This window comes from Macadamia integrifolia, chromosome 4 (assembly GCF_013358625.1).
Source record: "Macadamia integrifolia cultivar HAES 741 chromosome 4, SCU_Mint_v3, whole genome shotgun sequence".
Taxonomy (NCBI): Eukaryota; Viridiplantae; Streptophyta; class Magnoliopsida; order Proteales; family Proteaceae; genus Macadamia; species Macadamia integrifolia.
This window is the reverse complement of record NC_056560.1, coordinates 1,063,201-1,082,428: the sequence shown is the minus strand read 5'-3', so window position 1 is coordinate 1,082,428 and position 19,228 is coordinate 1,063,201. Positions and strand designations below refer to the sequence as shown.

The 19,228-nt window shown below is 39.0% G+C and overlaps 1 protein-coding gene across 4 annotated transcripts; it reads left to right on the top strand.

The window, feature by feature from the left end:
• The first annotated feature begins 4,258 nt into the window (after positions 1-4,258).
• On the top strand, positions 4,259-18,018 carry LOC122075947 (GPN-loop GTPase 3-like). Of its 4 annotated transcripts, none has more exons than XM_042641177.1 (11): positions 4,261-4,379; positions 4,971-5,033; positions 6,554-6,628; positions 6,883-6,991; positions 7,079-7,160; positions 7,472-7,557; positions 10,422-10,525; positions 10,656-10,786; positions 10,875-10,968; positions 11,242-11,297; positions 17,626-18,018. In XM_042641177.1, exons 3-11 carry the CDS (start codon positions 6,584-6,586, stop codon positions 17,720-17,722), a joined length of 804 nt encoding a protein of 267 aa, XP_042497111.1. In that variant the 5' UTR covers positions 4,261-4,379; positions 4,971-5,033; positions 6,554-6,583; the 3' UTR covers positions 17,723-18,018. The 4 variants fall into 4 exon arrangements, with proteins under 4 accessions (XP_042497108.1, XP_042497110.1, XP_042497111.1 ...); XM_042641175.1 differs by having other exon boundaries at positions 4,262-4,379; positions 6,403-6,628; XM_042641174.1 differs by lacking the exon at positions 4,971-5,033 and having other exon boundaries at positions 4,259-4,379; positions 6,403-6,628.
• Positions 18,019-19,228: the final 1,210 nt, after the last annotated feature.

Below are 19,228 nucleotides of genomic sequence, written 5' to 3'. Positions count from 1 at the left end.
CTTTAATTTCTCTCTCTTCTTTCTCTCTCTTCTTTCTCTCTCTGTGTCTGTCTCTCTCTATAAATAAATAAATATATTTATAAAAACAGACAGACAGATATTAGCATGCCCTCTACTGAGGACGCATGATCATGGACGCAGCATCCTATAGGATATATTATTGGTTGGAAAGCACTTCCAATTTTCAGTTTCAAGTTTCAATTTCTATGGATTCAATAACCGGTATCGTTCCAGTTTCGGGCGAGTTTCGGTATGATATCATTTTGAACCGGCCCATATCAGTTCGCAACGGATGAATTTACCATTGGTTTTCAATTAAAACAAAAAAAAAAAAAATCAGTTTCCTATAGAATTCCATGTTTACTGTCCCACTTCAATTTCCTTTGGAGACGGATGAAAGGGATGAAAAACTTGTGAAGGTGGATATCATAAACTTGTCTCACTTCGATTGGGGTAAGGTGGGTTATGTTCCCTTGTCTTTTTATTATCAGTTTTATTTTCAATAAAATTCTGGATATTATCCCAAGTCCCAAATAATATTCGAGATTAAAAAAATGTGCGTTGACAAGAAAATGGAAATAAGATAAATAATGAAATACATAATTTTTGTGATGAGAGACTTTATGGGAAGGAGGGTGGAATTCTTTGAAGAAAACTGAAAAATAGGTAAGAGAGAGAGAGGCACGAAACAACTTCTCCATAGGATTTTGGAAATTAATGGGATGGAAAAAGTTAAGTGTCATGTCGACCGATAATAATTATTACATTAAATAATCTTGTCAATAAAGTTTCTCACCCTATTTATCTAAATATTTGTGATAGTTTGTGAAAACAAATATAAGTTTATCATCCATTTTTACCTTTTTCCAATTTTTACCATCAAACAAACAGAGTTTCTATTTCCCATTGAATCCCGCCCCACTAAAAATCACATATTTCATGATTTATTTTCATTATCTTTTCTTATCAATCGAACCCATAACATGTGGGACCCACCTTTTAACCATGTCAAATGGTCAAAATATGGTATTGTGTCGGTAGCTTGAGGGGAAAAATGTTTTATATGAATGATACAGGCCGATACATATTAGATACAGTATTGATTTTGGAACTATTTGATACCTATCTTGCACAGCAAATTAAAACCAAAATTGTATCTCACATGATTGAGACTTGAATGTATAGATACTACAACTTAATCATACATGAGATATACAAACGATATTTAAGTAATTCGATTGGAATAAGTCTGAATCAGTTTGAAATCTGTTGGAAGTTGGAACCCAATCATTTTAGAATCAGGAAGAAGAATAAAATGTTTTTAAAATCTATTATTTTGGGGGTATTATTTAGATAAAATTGCGGATCATGCTACTATATGTAAATTTTATTTCAATTGTATTTTACTTGTTAACAAATAACAAGCTGGTTTTATTAACCAATATCAAATGAGGAGAATCTCCTATACAAACAAGTGTTCAAAGATGAAGATGTGGCTAAAGTACGAGAAATTTTCAATTGGGAATGAGCAAGAACATGAGTTTCCCTATTAATAGGTCGGGAAATATAGCGAAAAGAAACAAAGGAAAGACCTGCAACTAACAGAGAACACCCTCAATTATACACCTAGAAGTATATACAACAAATGCATAAAGACCATTAAGACTACCCATAAGAGATTAATAGTAGCTTAAGAAGATAGCAACAGTAAGACCAATAGAGATTGCCATTAAAACACCATCATGAACTACTTCAACCTAGTTGCAGCAACCGAAAAATTGAATATAATTTTGCATTTAGCACCCACAAAATCACCTTGAAGACTTTGTTGTTCCTTGCTTGAGCTGTTTTAGTGATTTTGTTTTTCCATGTTTTTTTTGTTTAGGTGCTCTTGTGGGTGCGAGGTTTCGTTAAACTATTGGATTTTATTCTGGTTGTTTTGGTACCCATGTCTTCACAAGTTTGAGTTGTGGTGGCGTTGGTGATCTTCTGAGATATCAACTTTTGAATAGAGTTTTTGATGGCAATGGTCATGACCAACCAATGTTGCTTTGTTTCTCTCTATATGTGTAAAGACTTTGTTAAAATTCACCCTTAAAATTTAGTCATTACTAGTTGTAGACACCCAATTTTACCACCCTCCTCCGACTATGATGATTTACGGATTATGGACACGGCCTTTGTTTTCGATCAACGAAGAATATGACTTTCTAAGGTGGTCTGGGCTTGAAAAAACTCCCTCATACCCAAACCCATAAAGTCTAGAACTCAAGAAAAAGGGTCCGATCATGGCATCATGACATATACGAAGGAACCAAAGTCTAAGTAACTGTAAGAATTGATAGTGCTAGGAATCACGATTTTGACAATATATGGTACGCCAAAATTGGACCATCGAATCTCCCGTGATCCCCTCTAGAAGATAGAACTCCCGTAGACAGTCGTATTGAAATATGGGATATTCCCCCGAATATTCCTTTGCGGCCACGTGAAAAAACTTCGTAAGATCGCCAGCCCTGCAACCCCGCGAACAACCCTCAGCCAATGGGTGACCATATGTGGAAAGGTTGCAAATTTCGTCCCTTAAGTGATTTATCCCTTTGCTAGCCTATGCCCTTGCAAGCCTAGTCCCTTGTTGGCCTTTATAAGCTTAGGCCCTACTAGCTTTTCCTAGCCAAAGCTCTGTCGAAATCTCACTTCGAGAACTAGACTTCTCTAGCCGAAGCTCTGCCGAAGTCTCAGTCCAAGAATCACACTTCCATAGTCAAAGCTCTGCTAGAATCTTAGTCCAGGAACCAGCTCACACAAGTCGAAGTTTTGCCGAAGTCCTAGTCCATTAAGGTAGCCCCTACAAACCAAATCTCTGTTAGAGTATCCAAAGGACCACTCAAGTCGTAATATATGAAGAAAGGAAGTCAGAGGTCGAAGTTGCTTTTCCCCGAGCTAGGAGAATTAAAAGAGACAACCGACGTCCATTTTAGTAGGGGCCCACCCTTATTGACCCGAAATAGGGGGTCAAGCTTAGGTACAATCATCATTACTCATCTAGCAAAATGTAAACATTTTAATCATCACATGGTAGTTTATATATATATATATATATATAAATTAAGGGAAAAGGTTGGGTATGCCGCCGATATCAAGCATGCTAACACCCATTGTGTCTATCTCTCTCTTCCATTTTTCTGAAATGACCCTCATATCCTTCATGACTGATACTCCATCATGTGTTCCTATTGGTGCTATCCGCTAGCATACTTGATATCGGTGACATACCTATCCCTCTTCCATAAATTAAATAATTTAGTCATGCATGTGGTGTGAGAATAAGTAGTGAAAAATGTTAATTCTCAAGCATCTAGTAGGAAGACCGGTTCAATCGGGTGTATTGGGTGGTTAACCCATTCCCGACTTTACAAACCTACCTTATTCTCTGGACTAGACTAACTTCCGGGCCCTTTCCCTAGGGATTAGGCCCACCCCAAGTGGTGACTCCAACCCTTTATTTTCACATGATTCTCAATCCTCCAACATTGGACTATCATCAATACCCATCCCAGTAGCATATTCACACCCAAAGAAACTCTCATAGAAGAGTCGGCATTTTTCCCCTGCAAAATAGACCCCCACGTGTCCCCGAGCGAAAATGCGATGGTGCGGGGCCCGTAGATGCACGAACGGAGGAGAGAGAGGGCCGAAGCTTGACTGTTACCCCTACACTGGTCTAAGTCTTTGTAGCATACACATTGGGATACACACATTTGATGTGGGATTGTTGTTTTCACGTGGAACCCCAACACTATGAATATGATTACCATCCACACTTGGAACAAAATTCGATAGCCTATGCTGACAAAGCTCACACCACTAGGGTACCCAATATGTGTTATGGAAAAGACCCTTTTACCCTCTTGTGTCCAACCGTATGATTGATACATACCGCTAGGTTACCGAAAACTGACTGCATGCCCAACCCTCTCTCTTACACATATATGGTTCTTACGGTGAGAATATTGCTGACTTGGGTGTTTAGTTCGGTGCTTTAGGGGTGAGGTTAGTGTGACCCTTGCAACAGCTGTACCTCCCTGGCAGGACTTTTGGGCTAGGCTAAACTTAACTTAGAAGATCTGGGCTAGGAATTAGATTTCTCAAACCATTGTTTGGCGGTTCTTGGACTTTGGCTGGGGACAACTGACACATGAAACCAGGCCCAGCCCATCCGAGTTTGTTTTGGAGTATAAAGCTTTAAACAAAGGCCGCCAAAGCCAAGGAGCTTCATTACAGTTCGAAGCTTCCAGGAACGAAAGCTTCGTTTTAGCTTTGTTCCTCACTCGTGGTTTTTCGTCTTGTAAAGCCTGAGCAGACGAGAGACTCGACAGGTAGCCCCTTCTTCTCTCTCTCTCTCCTCTCCACAAGGGTTATGATTCTCGTCTTGTCTCCCCTGCTAGCAATAGGGTTTTCTTCGGGGGGTTCTCATTGCTTACTATTTTGCAATTTCTTAGCTTTTGGAATGTGGAGTCCATTGATTCCAGACGGCTAATCAACCTCTTGGAATGGATTTTTCTGTAATGGTGCGGGAGTTGTCCTCGACAATTTGAACACTCCGCTCGTCGAACACTTGGCTTTGTACTGTAACGTTCTAAAAAATGGATTCGGTTGTTTTTCCCTTTTTTGAACAGAAATGGAGTAAAAACTGTATGATAATCCCGGTTCAATTTCTCGTTTAAAAAAAATAAAAATCAAACGAGCACTTTTTAGGCAAGAACATAACAATCCTTTGAATTCAAGGGTATTCTAAACCCTATTACACACTTTTCTCCTGCAACGACCAGAGAAGAGAAGCAGAGGAAACGAGAGCAAGAACTCCGACTTTCTTCGTCGTCTTCGATCTGTCCCTCTTTCTCTATCCCTCTCTTTATCTCTCTCTCTCTTTCTCTCCCTCTCCCTGCTGATTTTTGTTACGTTTGCAGCTTTACTGCTGTTCCAGCGAGAGCGAGGTCGAGGTCGAGGTCGAGTTTCCTCTGTGCACGAAGGTAAGTCGAATCTCTCTCTCTCTCTCTCTCTCTCTCTCTCGATTTTAGGCTTCGATGGGATTCGATCTTGTTCGATTTTAGGGTATTTTAGGCGTCGATTTTGTTGGTTTTTATGCTTGAATGTTTGTTCGATTTAGGCATGTATGGAATTAGGGATTAAATCGGTAGCCTCTCTCCCTTTCCTGCTCTGAAAGACCTCAATGCAACCAGCTGTTCTTTGTCCCACAGCCTCTCTCTTTCTGGTATCCTCATTCAAGAAAGGCTTCCCAGGGGTAGCTAAGATCCTATCAAAGAGGAACAAAATACACTGTTTCTGTCGATTGTAGGGTCTCTCACTTTCTGGTGCTCATAATTGTCGCTTGAGCTTCACCCCAGCGACAATGGCATCAATCGATTTATTCAGAGTTTTCGGTTTTATTCTTCTTCTTCTCCTTCGTTTTCTATACATTGAAGCTTCTATTCGCGAGTACTCTGGAGAGAATTTTATCAGCAAGGGCAATGCCTTCGTAGTCTACGGAGGCAGCGAGGGTCTTTATTTCTCTGTTTCTAATCAGACCGAGAGTGGCTTCAACGATTTCGCTACATGTAGCTGCTTGAATTAACTCCATGTTAGTCACTTTGGTGATGAAACTCCAGAAATTGATCAAAACAATTAGCTGGAGCTTCTTGTTTTGCTTTTTTTTGCAAAGTCTGAAAGCATCCCGTAGGGAAATATGAGTACTAGGGAAATATGAGTACCTCATTAATTATTAAAAATTCCATGGTGGGGGAAAATTTCCCAATAATATAGGTCACTTCAAAAACCTCAAGTTTATGGATATCTCCAACGAGCTATGGTTCTCGGGTTTACCCTTGTTGATTTATTGAGAGTTGTAATATAAACTTCTTCACAATCAATCTGGAGGAGTCCCAGGGCATAACAGGTTATTAGAGAAGAAATTAAGCCCGAGTGTTGGTGAGGTTTTCCTTTTTTCCAATGATTTCCAGTTGTTGGGCTTGGACTCCACAACAATTTTCTGCTGGAGGGTATTGAATTCATGCCCTGCAGACAAAAATTGTTTTCATTCCAGAAACAGAAACCCAAAAAAGAAAAGAAACAATGTTAGACGTTTCCATGTTTATTACACTAAACAAGTTGAAACGCACCCAAGCGCTGACCGGAGTTCTCTTTATTTTCTTATCCACTTTCCTGCCTTCTAAACCCACCTCGTCAGTTCTCCCTTAATACCGTATAGGACCTTTCCGGATCCTGCTGGACCTGCTCTCCTCTTTCCATAGGGAGAAGAAATAGTTTCTAGAATAAGGGATTGCTTATTTCTTAGCTGTTGAATACTTGAATTAACTTAGATTGTTCCTCTGTTTGATTCAGGACAACTATTATGTTTATCTCTTACTGATGTACATGGCGCGTTCTACTTTCCTGAAGTTATTGTTCTCAGCTGGTGTTTGGTGTATTGCATACGCTGCTGTGGCAGTTATTGGGTTACTTTGATTCTTTAATTTTACCCATACCTTTACAGTGAACTAGTAAAGCAATTTGGATAGCTACCATGGGTTATGCACAGTTGGTTATTGGTCCTGCGGGCAGTGGAAAGGTGATTTCTTTCTTTAGAATTCTGATTTTTTCTTGTGTGGAAGTAGTAATTGTTCTTTATTCTACACTTTGGGTTTTTCTTTGAATCCATTTTGTTACACTACTCTTACTGCAAATGGTTTTTTGACCAGCCCTTTTTCTTTTTGGTTTAGGAGCTGATACTTTCTTAAGAAAATTGAGATATCTATGGATGTTTGTTACTTGGCATATTTATTTACTGATGAGATTTTTGTTCCTTTTTACCTTTTCAACCAGTCGACTTACTGTTCTACCTTATACCAACATTGTGTAACTGTTGGACGGACAATCCATATTGTGAACCTAGATCCAGCAGCAGAAAATTTTGACTATCCTGTGGCCATGGGTAAATGAGCAGTTTGTGCTGTTTTTGTTTTTACTTCCAAATTGTATCATCCTTAATTCAGTGAGATGAAGTTATATTTTTTGACAGATGTAAGGGAACTCATTTCTTTGGATGATGTTATGGAAGAACTTGGTTTAGGTCCAAATGGCGGCCTTATTTACTGCATGGAGTATCCTTTTCTCGTTTGGTTTTATTGTAATTAAATGCTACTTTATTTGTTAGTCTGTATCTCAATTATTATTGTTTTTCAATAGCAACCTTAGTGATTTCGTAATGCCCACATCTAGCTTCATGGATATTGTAGGGACTGTCTGCCTACACAGTATCACATATTTATTGCTGTTAACTCCAACACATACCTTGGTTAATGTTGTCATGTCAGAGCTATATTGAAATTTAATATGTTTCAGCCATCCCTTGACCTCTACAATATTTTGGTCTCTTATATCAATTTGTTTCCCCTTAAACCACTATCTACAGACACCTTGGCGAAAATTTGGATGACTGGTTTGAAGAAGAATTAGAGAATTACTCGGAAGATGACTACCTGGTTTTTGACTGCCCAGGTACTGTAGTAAGCTGGTATTTAGTCAAACTATCCCCCACCAGAATGGTAGATTGTTTGTTTGTTGTGAACCATGCTGGTATTGGGATAATATCTTTTCCCTTTGCCACCATGTATTTTTATTTAATTGTAGGATTTGGTTTGAATATGCATTCACCATCAATTACAAATCCAGCTAAGATGTGGGGCCCCACCAAAATTTTAGGTTGGGCTTGCTGAATCACAACCTAACTGTCATTGAATTGAGGTTTCAGGCATGTTTTTATAAAGTTTTTGAGCGTCTTGTGGCTGTGAAAATGTCTATGTACTTGTTGGTTCCTTTCATGTAAGAACTGTGAATTAAAAATTCCTAGTGGGTTTGAACTCTAGAAGTGTCTTAAACCATAAGTCTTACTCGTACTAACTGGTAAAGCCAAGTTGGTTTCTTTTTTATGGAACCTAGGTTCCTCCTTTTCGTGTGTGGATGTTGGTGAGTGGATATTTCCTTTGGTCATTGAGCTACGGACATGGACATGAGTGTCATGTCAACATGGGCAAAAATGGCAAAACACAACAATCTCCTGAAATCAATAAATAGGGACTTGGCTATAGAGGATGAACCTATGAAAAGTTAAGGATTGGAAATGAGAATTTCTTTTAAATACATAAAATAAACATCAATACATGTTTTAGTAATAAAACACCATGAATATGTTCAGTAGAAATATATTCTATTGCATCCTTTAGATCATAAATAAAATTTTCTATTCCGTTCTAACACTTGCATGTATTAGATGAGGGGGGGGGGGGAGGGATGAAGAGAGATCAGAGGAGAGTGAAGGAAACATGAAGAGCTAGTTATGACTTGCCACATCACTTAGTGAGAAACCATTTTGGTGAGTGATTTACTTTGGAAGGATTAGAGGGATTCTAGGGTGGAAAAGAAAAGATATGGTAGAAAGATTTGTTCCTTGATAGAAAAGTTAATTTCCTTATAAAAATTGATTTATCATATTTATTGTTTGATGAGTAAAATTGATTTATGATATTGGAAAAAGTAGTTCTTTGACAATATTAGGTTTTTATTTATTTCATAGAAAAGAACCTCATAAAGTATTCAAGATCTTCTATCTTTATGGAAACAAAAATCCCAAAGAAAAGTGTTGCAAGCACAACAATGGTTCCTTTTATTGTATAGCTAAAGATTTAGCATAAACTTAAAAGATTCCAAGTTCATGCTCTGAGGTAAAAATAGCCCTTATTTTGGGACTGTTTGCTTATTACATGGAGGAGTACTTATGCTCTTGCCTATATGTTTTGACATATTTTATTATACAATTTCAAAAGCAAGTCATTGGGAAAAGAATGCCGAGGGTATTATTTACCCTTCTGGGTAGAAAAAAAAAGGAGGAATGTTGAGGGTATTATGCATCTAAATATAAGATCTTTTCCTGACTGATTTAGTAATTGATGAATGGATGTTTATCAGTATGTATACAATATTAAGTTGGTGTTCCCGAACCATTCTCAATATATTTTTGTCTACTTTAGCTGAAGTATCTGTTTTTGCTATAGTTCGTCATGGCGTCCAGGAGAACCTAGGCATTAGAGGGGGCCTGGACGCAGGGTGATACCAACAAGGCTCCTAGGTGACTTGGACGCCTAGGAGAGCATACAACCATGGTTTCTGCTGCTGAACCTTGCTCTGCCCCCCTGCAAGGGTAATTAGTTAGTGTATTGGTATGTGATAAATGGAATATGTCAAAATTTTCATTCCTTCAGAGAAATATCAATAAGATGTATTTTTGGGTGGAAGCATGGAAGCTGATTAATAATTTGACAAAACCAGAGATGGGAAGAACCAGGGCCATCATATGCAATAAATGGGCTGTAACATCTTCAATACCATATAAGTCATTACCAGAAGTAATGATGTCATCAACATAAAGCACCAGCCTTAGAACCCCAACGACAAACACAAAATGATCAGAATAGCATTGTCACAATCCACATCTAGTTATAACCTTGCTAAACTTATCAAACCGCTTTCAAGGATTGTTTCAACCTATAAAAAGCCTTACACAATCTACAAACTTTTTTTGAATCCTCCCCCTTGAGCACATAGTTCGTTGTCTCGGTATCGCAGGTTTTAGCGATAAAACCTTGGGTCAATTTGAAATCGGACCAAGTTTCGCATGGTTTTGACTAGGTTTCAGTTTCAGGTTTGACCTGAAGCTGGCTGAACCACCTATATAAATTCACTTATCCCCATTGACAAACTAGAGATAAGAATAATCAGTGCCTCCACATGAGAAAACAAGAAGGCAGCCTGCAAGAAGCCGAATTTATGGTTACTGGCTGAGTGGATCATTCAATTGCTAGCCCAAAAACTGTCTCTTCTTGAGAAAGAAGTGGGGTATTTCTTGCAAAATTGTGCTCAATGTCATATGTGGAAATCCCATCAAGATCTCGTCGTTAGTTGGGGGAAGAATCTGCACAATTTGGATTTTTGAGCAACATATCTGGAGAGAATTTGATTTGGTTAGACAATTCCCAATCGTGATGACTCCCTCATCACGTTAGGTCAAGCTGAGCACGATTAGAAGAACAAAAGATAGGGACTGGTGTGTAGTAGGCTTCCTCTTCAGTCTTGGACCAGCATGTATATTTATAAGAATAGCTTCTGGTAATCACAATTAAGGTCCTGTTGGACTGAGTGTTATTACAGAGGTCGCTATCAAGTAAAGAACATAGTAATGTAGGGTAGACAATAAGAAATGAACATAACCACTACTTTAACCTCATGACTGAACCTTTTTTTTTTTGGTGGGATTGGAGTGGTGCAGAATTGAACATATTATTATGGTTTCTTTGAGCATTTTACAGGCCAGATAGAACTCTTTTCACATGTTCCCATGCTTCGAAACTTTGTGGACCACTTGAGACGAAAGAACTTCAATGTTTGTGCTGTATACTTGCTTGATTCACAGGTTTGTATTTTTTTTTTTTTTTTTTTTTTTGCAGTTGCAGTTTCATCAATTTTTTCTTCGCCCTCGCTTGAATCTTCTGTTAAATATTTTGATCTCTTGTAAATATCTGAAGGTTTGACTTTTATATCAGTTCATGACGGATGTGACCAAATTCATCAGTGGATGCATGGCGTCACTTTCAGCAATGGTTCAGCTAGAATTGCCTCATGTCAATATCCTCTCCAAAATGGACCTTGTTGCAAAAAAAAAGGATATTGAAGAGTGAGTCAATTTTTCATTCTGAGCTTTTGCTTCCTACATGCATGTCTTTGTTGGCATGCTAATCATTCTTTGTCAATACTGCTTGTAGCTACCTAAATCCAGAAGCACGGGTCCTACTGTCAGAGTTGAATCAACAAATGGCTCCTCAGTTTGGAAAGCTAAACAAGGCTTTGATTGAATTGGTGAGTTTTCGAGGAATACATTGTCTGAGCATTCCCTTTGCAAATCCCCCTCTCAAATCCCCCTCTCAAAAAAAAGAAAAAAAGAGTAGAAGCTATTATGTGTGTAATTATCATCATTATTGTTATCGCTTTGGTAGCTGATGAGTAGTATCCAAATTTTAGGGAGAGGGACTGCAGAAAACTGTACAAGTGCTGGTTATTCTAATAACTTTCGTAGGACTTGCGTCAAGGCTTGCAAAGATTCTCTCTCATTTATATTTTATGTATTGTCAGGTTGATGAATATAGCATGGTCAACTTTGTGCCTCTTGACCTGAGAAAGGAAAGCAGGTGCCCTCTTCTATCTCTGCTTTTATTTTCTTGTTAACATTTGTATGGTTGGCCAAAAGCATGACAAGAATAGCATTTCGTGATACAAACAAGAATGATAGGCATCTAGGGGCCGAAAGTTGCCTGATGCAGATTGGGTAGATGGATCTGCTGGCGATGGGAAACAGAGAGAGAATGAATAATACAGGTTGAAGGATAAGGGAAAAACCCCAAGTCGTAGCGAGGAGAGAAAGAAAGGAGGCAACAACCTCACTATCAAAAGAAGCCAAATCAATCCATAAATCAAAACCGTATGGAGATGGTGCTTCTTATAATATATTTATAAAACTGAAATAGACAGGCTTGTGATCCAATAATGAATGGCTGTAGCCAATCATGACTCATCAAGGAATAAAAAACAGAAAATAAACTCTATCTAAGCTGTAACACCCCGACCCCGTTAACTTTGCATAATATTGTCCTCATTATCGGTTGTTACATTCTTCCTCCCTTTGGACACAGCGTCCCCGCGTGGCTCCAGACATTGTCGGGGTCTGCTCTAATACCATCTATAAAGCCCCAACCCCATTGACCTTAGCACAATATTGCCCTCTTTGGCCTATGAGCCTAAAGGCTTTTAAACGCGTTGTGTCATGTTAATGAGGCTAGAAGTTATCAATTAGCCCAACAATCTCTTCGTAGGCGATGTGGGACTAAAATTTGCATACCCTCATCGATCTCTCAAAACCCCTGGTACTTGCCGTATTCTTTGTGGGGGACACCTCACCGATATCCAAGCGGGTCTGGTACTTGTATTTTCGGGTGTCACATAAGCAATTGTAAGATGCACTAGATAGTCACATATTTACTAGGAAATTTATATAAATAAAGGGAACGGATTTTTAACTAGACTAAACCCCGGTTGATGCCTCTTGGGTTTGGAGAAAGATTATGGGTATCAGACGAGTATCATACCCTCTATCCTTCCAGCCTATCCTCCCAAATTATAGCTGGATCCAACACTCTCCTGTGGCTAGACTCTTGGCATCCCAAAGGCATTCTCTTCCACGCTATTAGTGCCAGAAGCATATACAACTCGGGGCTGCTCAAGTTCACCCTCGTTTCTGATGTCATTTCTTTGGGTAGCTGGTCCCCCCCAAGCCACTCCTTGCCCTTGCTTGATAACATTTGGAACTCCCTTCCTCCCATTCAGCGATCTCATAGGCATGAGCAAGATTCCATCTTTCGTTGCCGGCTGTCTCTAAGATTTTCTCCTCCAAAGCTGCTTGGGAGTTTGTCCGAACATATAGGCCAGTCTCTCTTTGGCACAGACTTATATGGTTCCCTCACTACATCCCCCGCCAAAGCTTCACAGCCTGGAGAGCTTTTACCAACTACTTGCCCACGAACGCTATGCTCATTCTCAGAGGCATCCAAGTAGACCCCATGTGCATTCTTCGTGGGAACGAATCAGAAGATATTGACCACCTCTTCTTTGCGTGCCCTGTCTCTAACTCCATATGGAAGGGTGTCCTCTCCAAATGCTGGCCAACAAATAGAAGAATCCTTCCCTTCTATAGGATGGATCTGGATGGATATGACTTTCCAAGGGAAATCAATATGTGACCTTGTGGGAAAACTCGCCTTCTGCTCCGCCATCAATCAGATTTGAATGGAAAGAATTCATAGGAAACAAACCTCCAATTCTCGTTCCTTGGATAAGATTTGTAACTCCATCTCATTTGATATCAAGTGAAAGATCGCTCAGATCTCTACTCAATGTAACCCCTCCCCTAGGAATTGTCATATTGTAAACTCCTGGAAGCTTTCTAGCTCCATCATCAGGAATGCCCCTCATCTATGAGTCTGTAATCTCTTCTCCCCCCCTTTTTATTGGGGTTGTATGTTTTCCTCTCTTGGCAATGAATTTATTCAACCAAAAAAAAAAAAAAAAAATCATCCTATTTCCAGCAAAAAAAAAAAAAAAAAGGAGCAACCCTGATACATGAGGCTCCCGCTAATGCAAGGTTTGGGAGGGGCAAATGTATTTAGCCTTACACCCTATTTTGCAGGAGAGGTTTCCAAGTTTCGGACCTGTGACCAACATGCTGCAAGAGTGCAACTTGCAACCAACTATTACAATAAAATAATAAAGAAAATTACCGTTAAACTTAATCCAAGACCTTCTACAAATAAGAGCAACCTAGTGGCTAAGGCTCCTGCTACTGTAGGGTCTGGGATGGGAAAATGTACACAGCCTTACCCCTTGCTTCGCAGAAGAGGCTGTTTCTAGGACTTGCTGTAGATAAGGATTCCTAAAATTTAGGAATTCTATAACTGCAGGTGTCTTCACCCAAGTATGGTATCGAACAGAGCTACTTGGAGGGCTAGGATCCGGGTTGCCGATTCGTGAGTGGGATGTCCAAAAGCTTTTTTTTTTCCTTGGATCCATGTAGTCGACCCCATTCAGTTGGGATAAGGCTAAGTTGTGTTGTTGTTGTATAACTGCAGGTGTCTTGGAGAAAAGAGAGAGACTATGGGGAGCAAGATTCTATGCCCTTTTATTCAAAGTCTTGAAATTCCAACTAATTACAGAATTGCCATGATAGAGGGTCGATAGGAGAAGAATGGGAAAACAGGGAAAGATCAGAGTAGTAGGGGAGAAAGGGAAGCACACACTCACGAGCACAAAACCATTCTCCATTGAACTTGTTAAAACCTCTAGTGCATGTCTAGAGAAAAGGAAACCAACTAAAATAGAAACTACCCTAACAAGGAAACTATTTCAAAAGGGAATAAAGCAACGCTGACTCTACTTTGAATTCCTACTTTTCCCACTTTGAAAATAGAAGGCATGAAAAAAAAGACAAAGTAAACTACTAAATTATTTCCAACCCTTGTTGGACCAAAACCTTAGGTTGGACTGGTTTTTCTTGGTTCTTGGCTTTCAAACTCGGTCATGTTGTTCTAACTAGTCAAGTGCATCTCATCTGCACCAACTCTCCTCTGAAAAGAACTTGACTCCGTCGAGTTTGGAAAATGATCGAGGAGACCATTTGAAGGAATATGCTGAAGGAGGAATGATCATGTCATCTTCTTGAGCTTAATGTCGAGAAGATATTTGGCAAGATAAAACTTCATGGTTTTGTTGCCGTGCTTGATAGCATATGTGTTGGCATAGCAACAATGTTGTACTTTCATATCAAACGACCATGGTCTACAAAGAAGGATAAGGCACACCTTTAGAGGGAGGCTGTCACATTGAACTGTATCCACAAATCCATCGATAGAATATGTGAGCAAACACTTATTAGTAATTTTAAGATTAGTATTGTTCACCTAAGCAACCTTGTAATTTGGATGTGACTGTTTTTAAACCCAACTACAAATAGCATTTTTAGAGATGACATAGTGCAACTGCCTCCATCAATGACCAAGTACACGGTCATTGCACTTCACAAGAGTCTTGAAAATACTACTGCAGCACCAATCTTCATCTTCAATGACTTTCTGAGTTGTCAAAATGGGATGAAAGGCATAAAAAGTTTATGGCTCCTCATCATTGGCATTGCCATTGACGTCACTTGTCGCTCGCTCTGCCTCTAGATCATTGTCTCAGAATCAAGGTGCTCTTCTGGAATATAAGGTAGAGGAGAATCTTTACCGATGAAAGAAACCAAATGGTTGGGACACTGAGCACTGATTTGTTTGAATCCTTTGCACGGGTAGCACTGCACGGTAACCTTTTTCGCCACAGAAGGTTTGTCTAAACCACACCGAATGGTTAGATCGTGAAGTTGAAATGTTGGCATCATGTTGAGGTGGAGAATACAATTTTTTAGGCCGTGAAGATACTATGGATGAAGCAGTAGCCTATGGTCTACTGAATGGATTTTCCTAGGGAAAAAGGCTACTGCTGAATGGAAGTAGTATTCCTAGGAGAAGTATCTGTAAAAATCCACCGATTTTATGGCCGTTTCAGACTTTCCTCAACCTAATAGGCTACCAATAGGTTACCTGTACACGCATTCCATTGTAGGCACTTGATTCGAAGCAAGGGAGAGAATAATTTTAGGGTGCAAACCATTGCGAAATTGTGCCACCAAAACTTCTTCATCCCACTCAAAATCAGAATGAATGGCAAAATAGTATAATTTGACAACAAACTCTTCAATGGTCAGATTTTCCTATTTTAACTGTGCAAACTTGAGGTGCATGCACTGCTTGTAATCAGGGGACAAGAGTCTCTGGTTCATGACTTCATGCATTTCAACCAAAGTAGTGACTAACCAATTGCGTTGAGTTTGGTTCTGATTCTATTGCTTGATCGACCAAACTCTGGTTGTGCCTTTCAATTTAGCTTCTACAAATAAGACCTTTTTGGCTTTAGTCAACCAGTACCATTTGTCTCCAAGATATGATACCAGTCAAGCTCATCCAGTTTTGCTACTCTTTTAGCTCCATAATCATCATATGATTCATATCAACCAGTTCCATATAGTGGTGGTGGTAGTGGCATATGCTGTTGTGGTGGTGGCAGTGGCATATGCTGTTGTGGTGGTGGCAGTGGCATATGCTGTTATGGTGGTGGCAGATCCTGTGGGACGGAGTTGGAAGAATCCCCAGATTGTATTGGACTTTTTTCCTTATCTGAAGCCGTCAGTCGATCAATAGAAGTTTGCATAAATTCCATCATTGTCTAAAGGGAGTGACAACAATAGTGAGGGCATCAATTTTTGCAGTAGCGGGAGCCTTATGCACTGGGTCGCTCTTTTCACCCTTATAGGAGTTGAGCTGTTGGAGAACTTAACTATTGGTTGCCATGGTGGAGATACACAAAAAACACACTCAAAGAGAATGACAAGATTGTAATTAAGTTGAAATCCGCAAGTCGGTGGTAGGGTTGTAATTATGGAAGAGAACTTGAGCATAACGTATAAAACAAAAGGGGGGTGGGGAATTTAACTTGGAAGAAAGTGAAATACTGGACCAGAAAAAGAATAAAGGGAAGATGGTAGTGGCAGTTTTGGAATAATAAGAAAGTTATTAAAGGAAGGGACCAGAGGGACGATCGGGGTTGGGGTTGTAATACTGACAAAGGGGTTGGGTCTCCTTGGAGGCAGAATCTACAGGTTCTGCTGTTGAAGATGGAGCGGGCGATTACGGTAAGGCTGTAGACACCAAAGGAACTTCGGCAAAGGAGGAGGGATATTCGATCTCGACATAAGGGCACCTTCGAGGGAAGAAGACCCAATTGCGACTGCATTTGCTTCACCCTACTTTCAAATTTGTGTCCTTTTAATTCTTGGGAAAGCCCATAGCAACGCATAATCAAGGTTTTGGAACCCAGGGTTGCATAAATTGGCATTTAACCCGGTTCTGCATTATTGTCCCATGTGGGCTTTGGTTCTAGCCTAATAAGGCTGTTGGATCCAACTCGTTGAAGGGTTGCATCATGTAGATATTTTGGCAAAATCTGACATTACCCTAATCTCTGGTCTGTTTGTCCTGAAACAATGCCTATGGGATGGTTGGGTCATCCGATCATTTCTATCTTCTTCTTCCAATGATTTTGTATTTTATAGCATCTGTAAAGATTTCTATGGGCAAGTTTTATCATTGGATCATCAAATCAATTTTGCCTTTAATTTTGGATGGTAGGATTATTAGATAACACAAATCTCTCTCTCTCTCTCTCTCTCTCTCTCGCCATTTCCTACTCTCCCTAATATTATACTTTCAACATTCTTCTGAAATAATCCTTTTTTAGCTTAACTGAAGACTTTATTTCTGAGAATTATATTTTTCCAGTCTATGGGTCAGGTCTACTCCTACAATTTTGTCTCCCAGATTCATCTCCCTAATTCTCTTTCCTTTTTATAAACATTGTACCCTTGTGTAATCTCTTTCTCAAATAAAATTTCTAAAGCCCTCATGCATTCTGGAACATCTTTTTCCTCCCAAAACATCTCAAGTTATCCTCCTTTTCACCCAAGTCAGACAAAATTAATATTAGAATATGAAGTCAAATGAGGTTTACATATGCATGTATATAAAGAGTTTAAATAATTAAATAACATTGCATCAATAAATTGTGTTTTGTCTAATTTGTCTTATCTAAATTACCAATTTACGTAGGTTGGTGTTAGTATCAACTCCATTGTTGTGCTGAAATTTTATTTTATTTATTAAAATATAAATAATTTAAATCTTTTCTCAACCATTTTCCATCCTCTTCATGGCCCTGATTAAATACATTTTTATTCTTAGTTTCCTGTGTCTCACATAACTTGCCTTCTATGCACCTTGAACAAATTATATGAATGTTCTTGTCTTGTCACCTGTGCAGTATACAGTATGTATTGTCACAGATTGACAACTGCATACAGTGGGGAGAAGATGCCGATGTGAAGGTCAAGGATTTTGATCCAGATGAGGACGATTGATGTCTTTCTGATACTTACGTGGCTTGGATTATTTAGGTGGGTTAAAAAGTGAGGAATCCATCCCAGGAATATATACACAAAACAAACAATTTATCTGCATTTCCTCTCCTTTGATGAATCTTTTTGGCAAAATATTTTGAGTTCTGTTTGACCTATCTTTGTTTGTTCAAGAAATTGCTAGTGAAAATGTTAATGAACTTATATTAGGCATGTGATAGTAACCTCATCTTGTACATATTTATCACATAGACTCTTGCTTTTCTTAGGAAGTGAAATATATTTTACAGGAAAAGTCATTTTTGGTGTTTGGTTGCAAGGGAAATGCAAATGTTTCCTTGAGAAGTAAAATTTTATTTTCTAGGAGTGGCAAATATTTCCCTTCACTTCCTTTTCCCCATTTCGCTTACAAACAAATGGAGCCTACCCAGATATCTGGGGAAAAATCATGTCTGGACTCTTGGATCCCACTTTGTTTGATGGATGGGTGAAACTGGGAAATATGGATGATGCTTAAGAGCTGCTTGATTCCTTGAGGGAGATAAACATGGTGTCTTGGAACATTATGATCACTGGGTACGGGAAACAAGCCAATGTTGAGGCTACGTTCAAGGAGTGTAATAGGATGCCTGAATGTGATATTGCCTCCTGGAATTCTTTGATTTCTTGGTTTGCCTGAAATGGTTTTACTTGAGGAGGTGTTCAAAATGTTTCTGGAAGTTCTAACAAAGGCTTTAATGATGCCAAACAAGGTGAGCTATTTCAGGGTTCACTTCTTACGGCAGTTGCTGAGTTCTGCAGTTAGGGTAGTAGATGTGTTAGTTCCTTTATTCTAGGAACAGGAATTGAGGTGGGTGGTCTATCATAATCAGGTTTTTTTTTCGGAAACACCATTACACCATCTTAGAGTTTGCCAACCCTTATTGAGTTTTTTAATGTCTTTCAAAATACTGTCCCACACGCATCTGAAGCCCTGTGGTCAAGGGATTCCCTTTCTCCATGAATTTAAGAAAAATTGTATTATAATTTACTTAAAAATTAATAGATAACCTCTTTGGTAAGGGATCATATGCTGTCGTACGGATGATCCCTTATTGTAAATAAACAAGTTGCGAAATCACAAGCATTGTTAAGATTGTCGGCCTTGGAAGATAATAATCAGATCCTGATTTAGATCGATCTGGATGGATCAGACAAAAATATCCTGAATTTCATTTAAAAGCATCTTTTAAACCTTTTTATCCTTCGCCTGTACCAATCTGCATCAGCCTCTATCAATTCTGAATCACTGACTCAACCCATCCAATTTTAACAAGTCCAAAAAGTACTTCGAGAGGCTAAGAGTGTTTCTATGGGGAAAAGAACGGCACCTCCTGGTGTATCTTGCGAAAGTAGAATCAGATTGTGAAAAAAATACCCATGTCCAAAGTGTGTGGGCATAGGGTAACATTTTTTACCCTGTTTTATATTAGTAATTTAAATTTACTAGAAAAAAAAAAAATTCCATTC

Coding starts and splice junctions, on each gene's coding strand:
- LOC122075947 (XM_042641174.1), top strand. CDS start 6,584: ATGGGTTATGCACAGTTGGTTATTGGTCCTGCGGGCAGTGGAAAG. Junction 6,629..6,882: donor GTCCTGCGGGCAGTGGAAAG/GTGATTTCTTTC, acceptor CTTTTCAACCAG/TCGACTTACTGTTCTACCTT. Junction 11,298..17,625: donor GACCTGAGAAAGGAAAGCAG/GTGCCCTCTTCT, acceptor TCACCTGTGCAG/TATACAGTATGTATTGTCAC.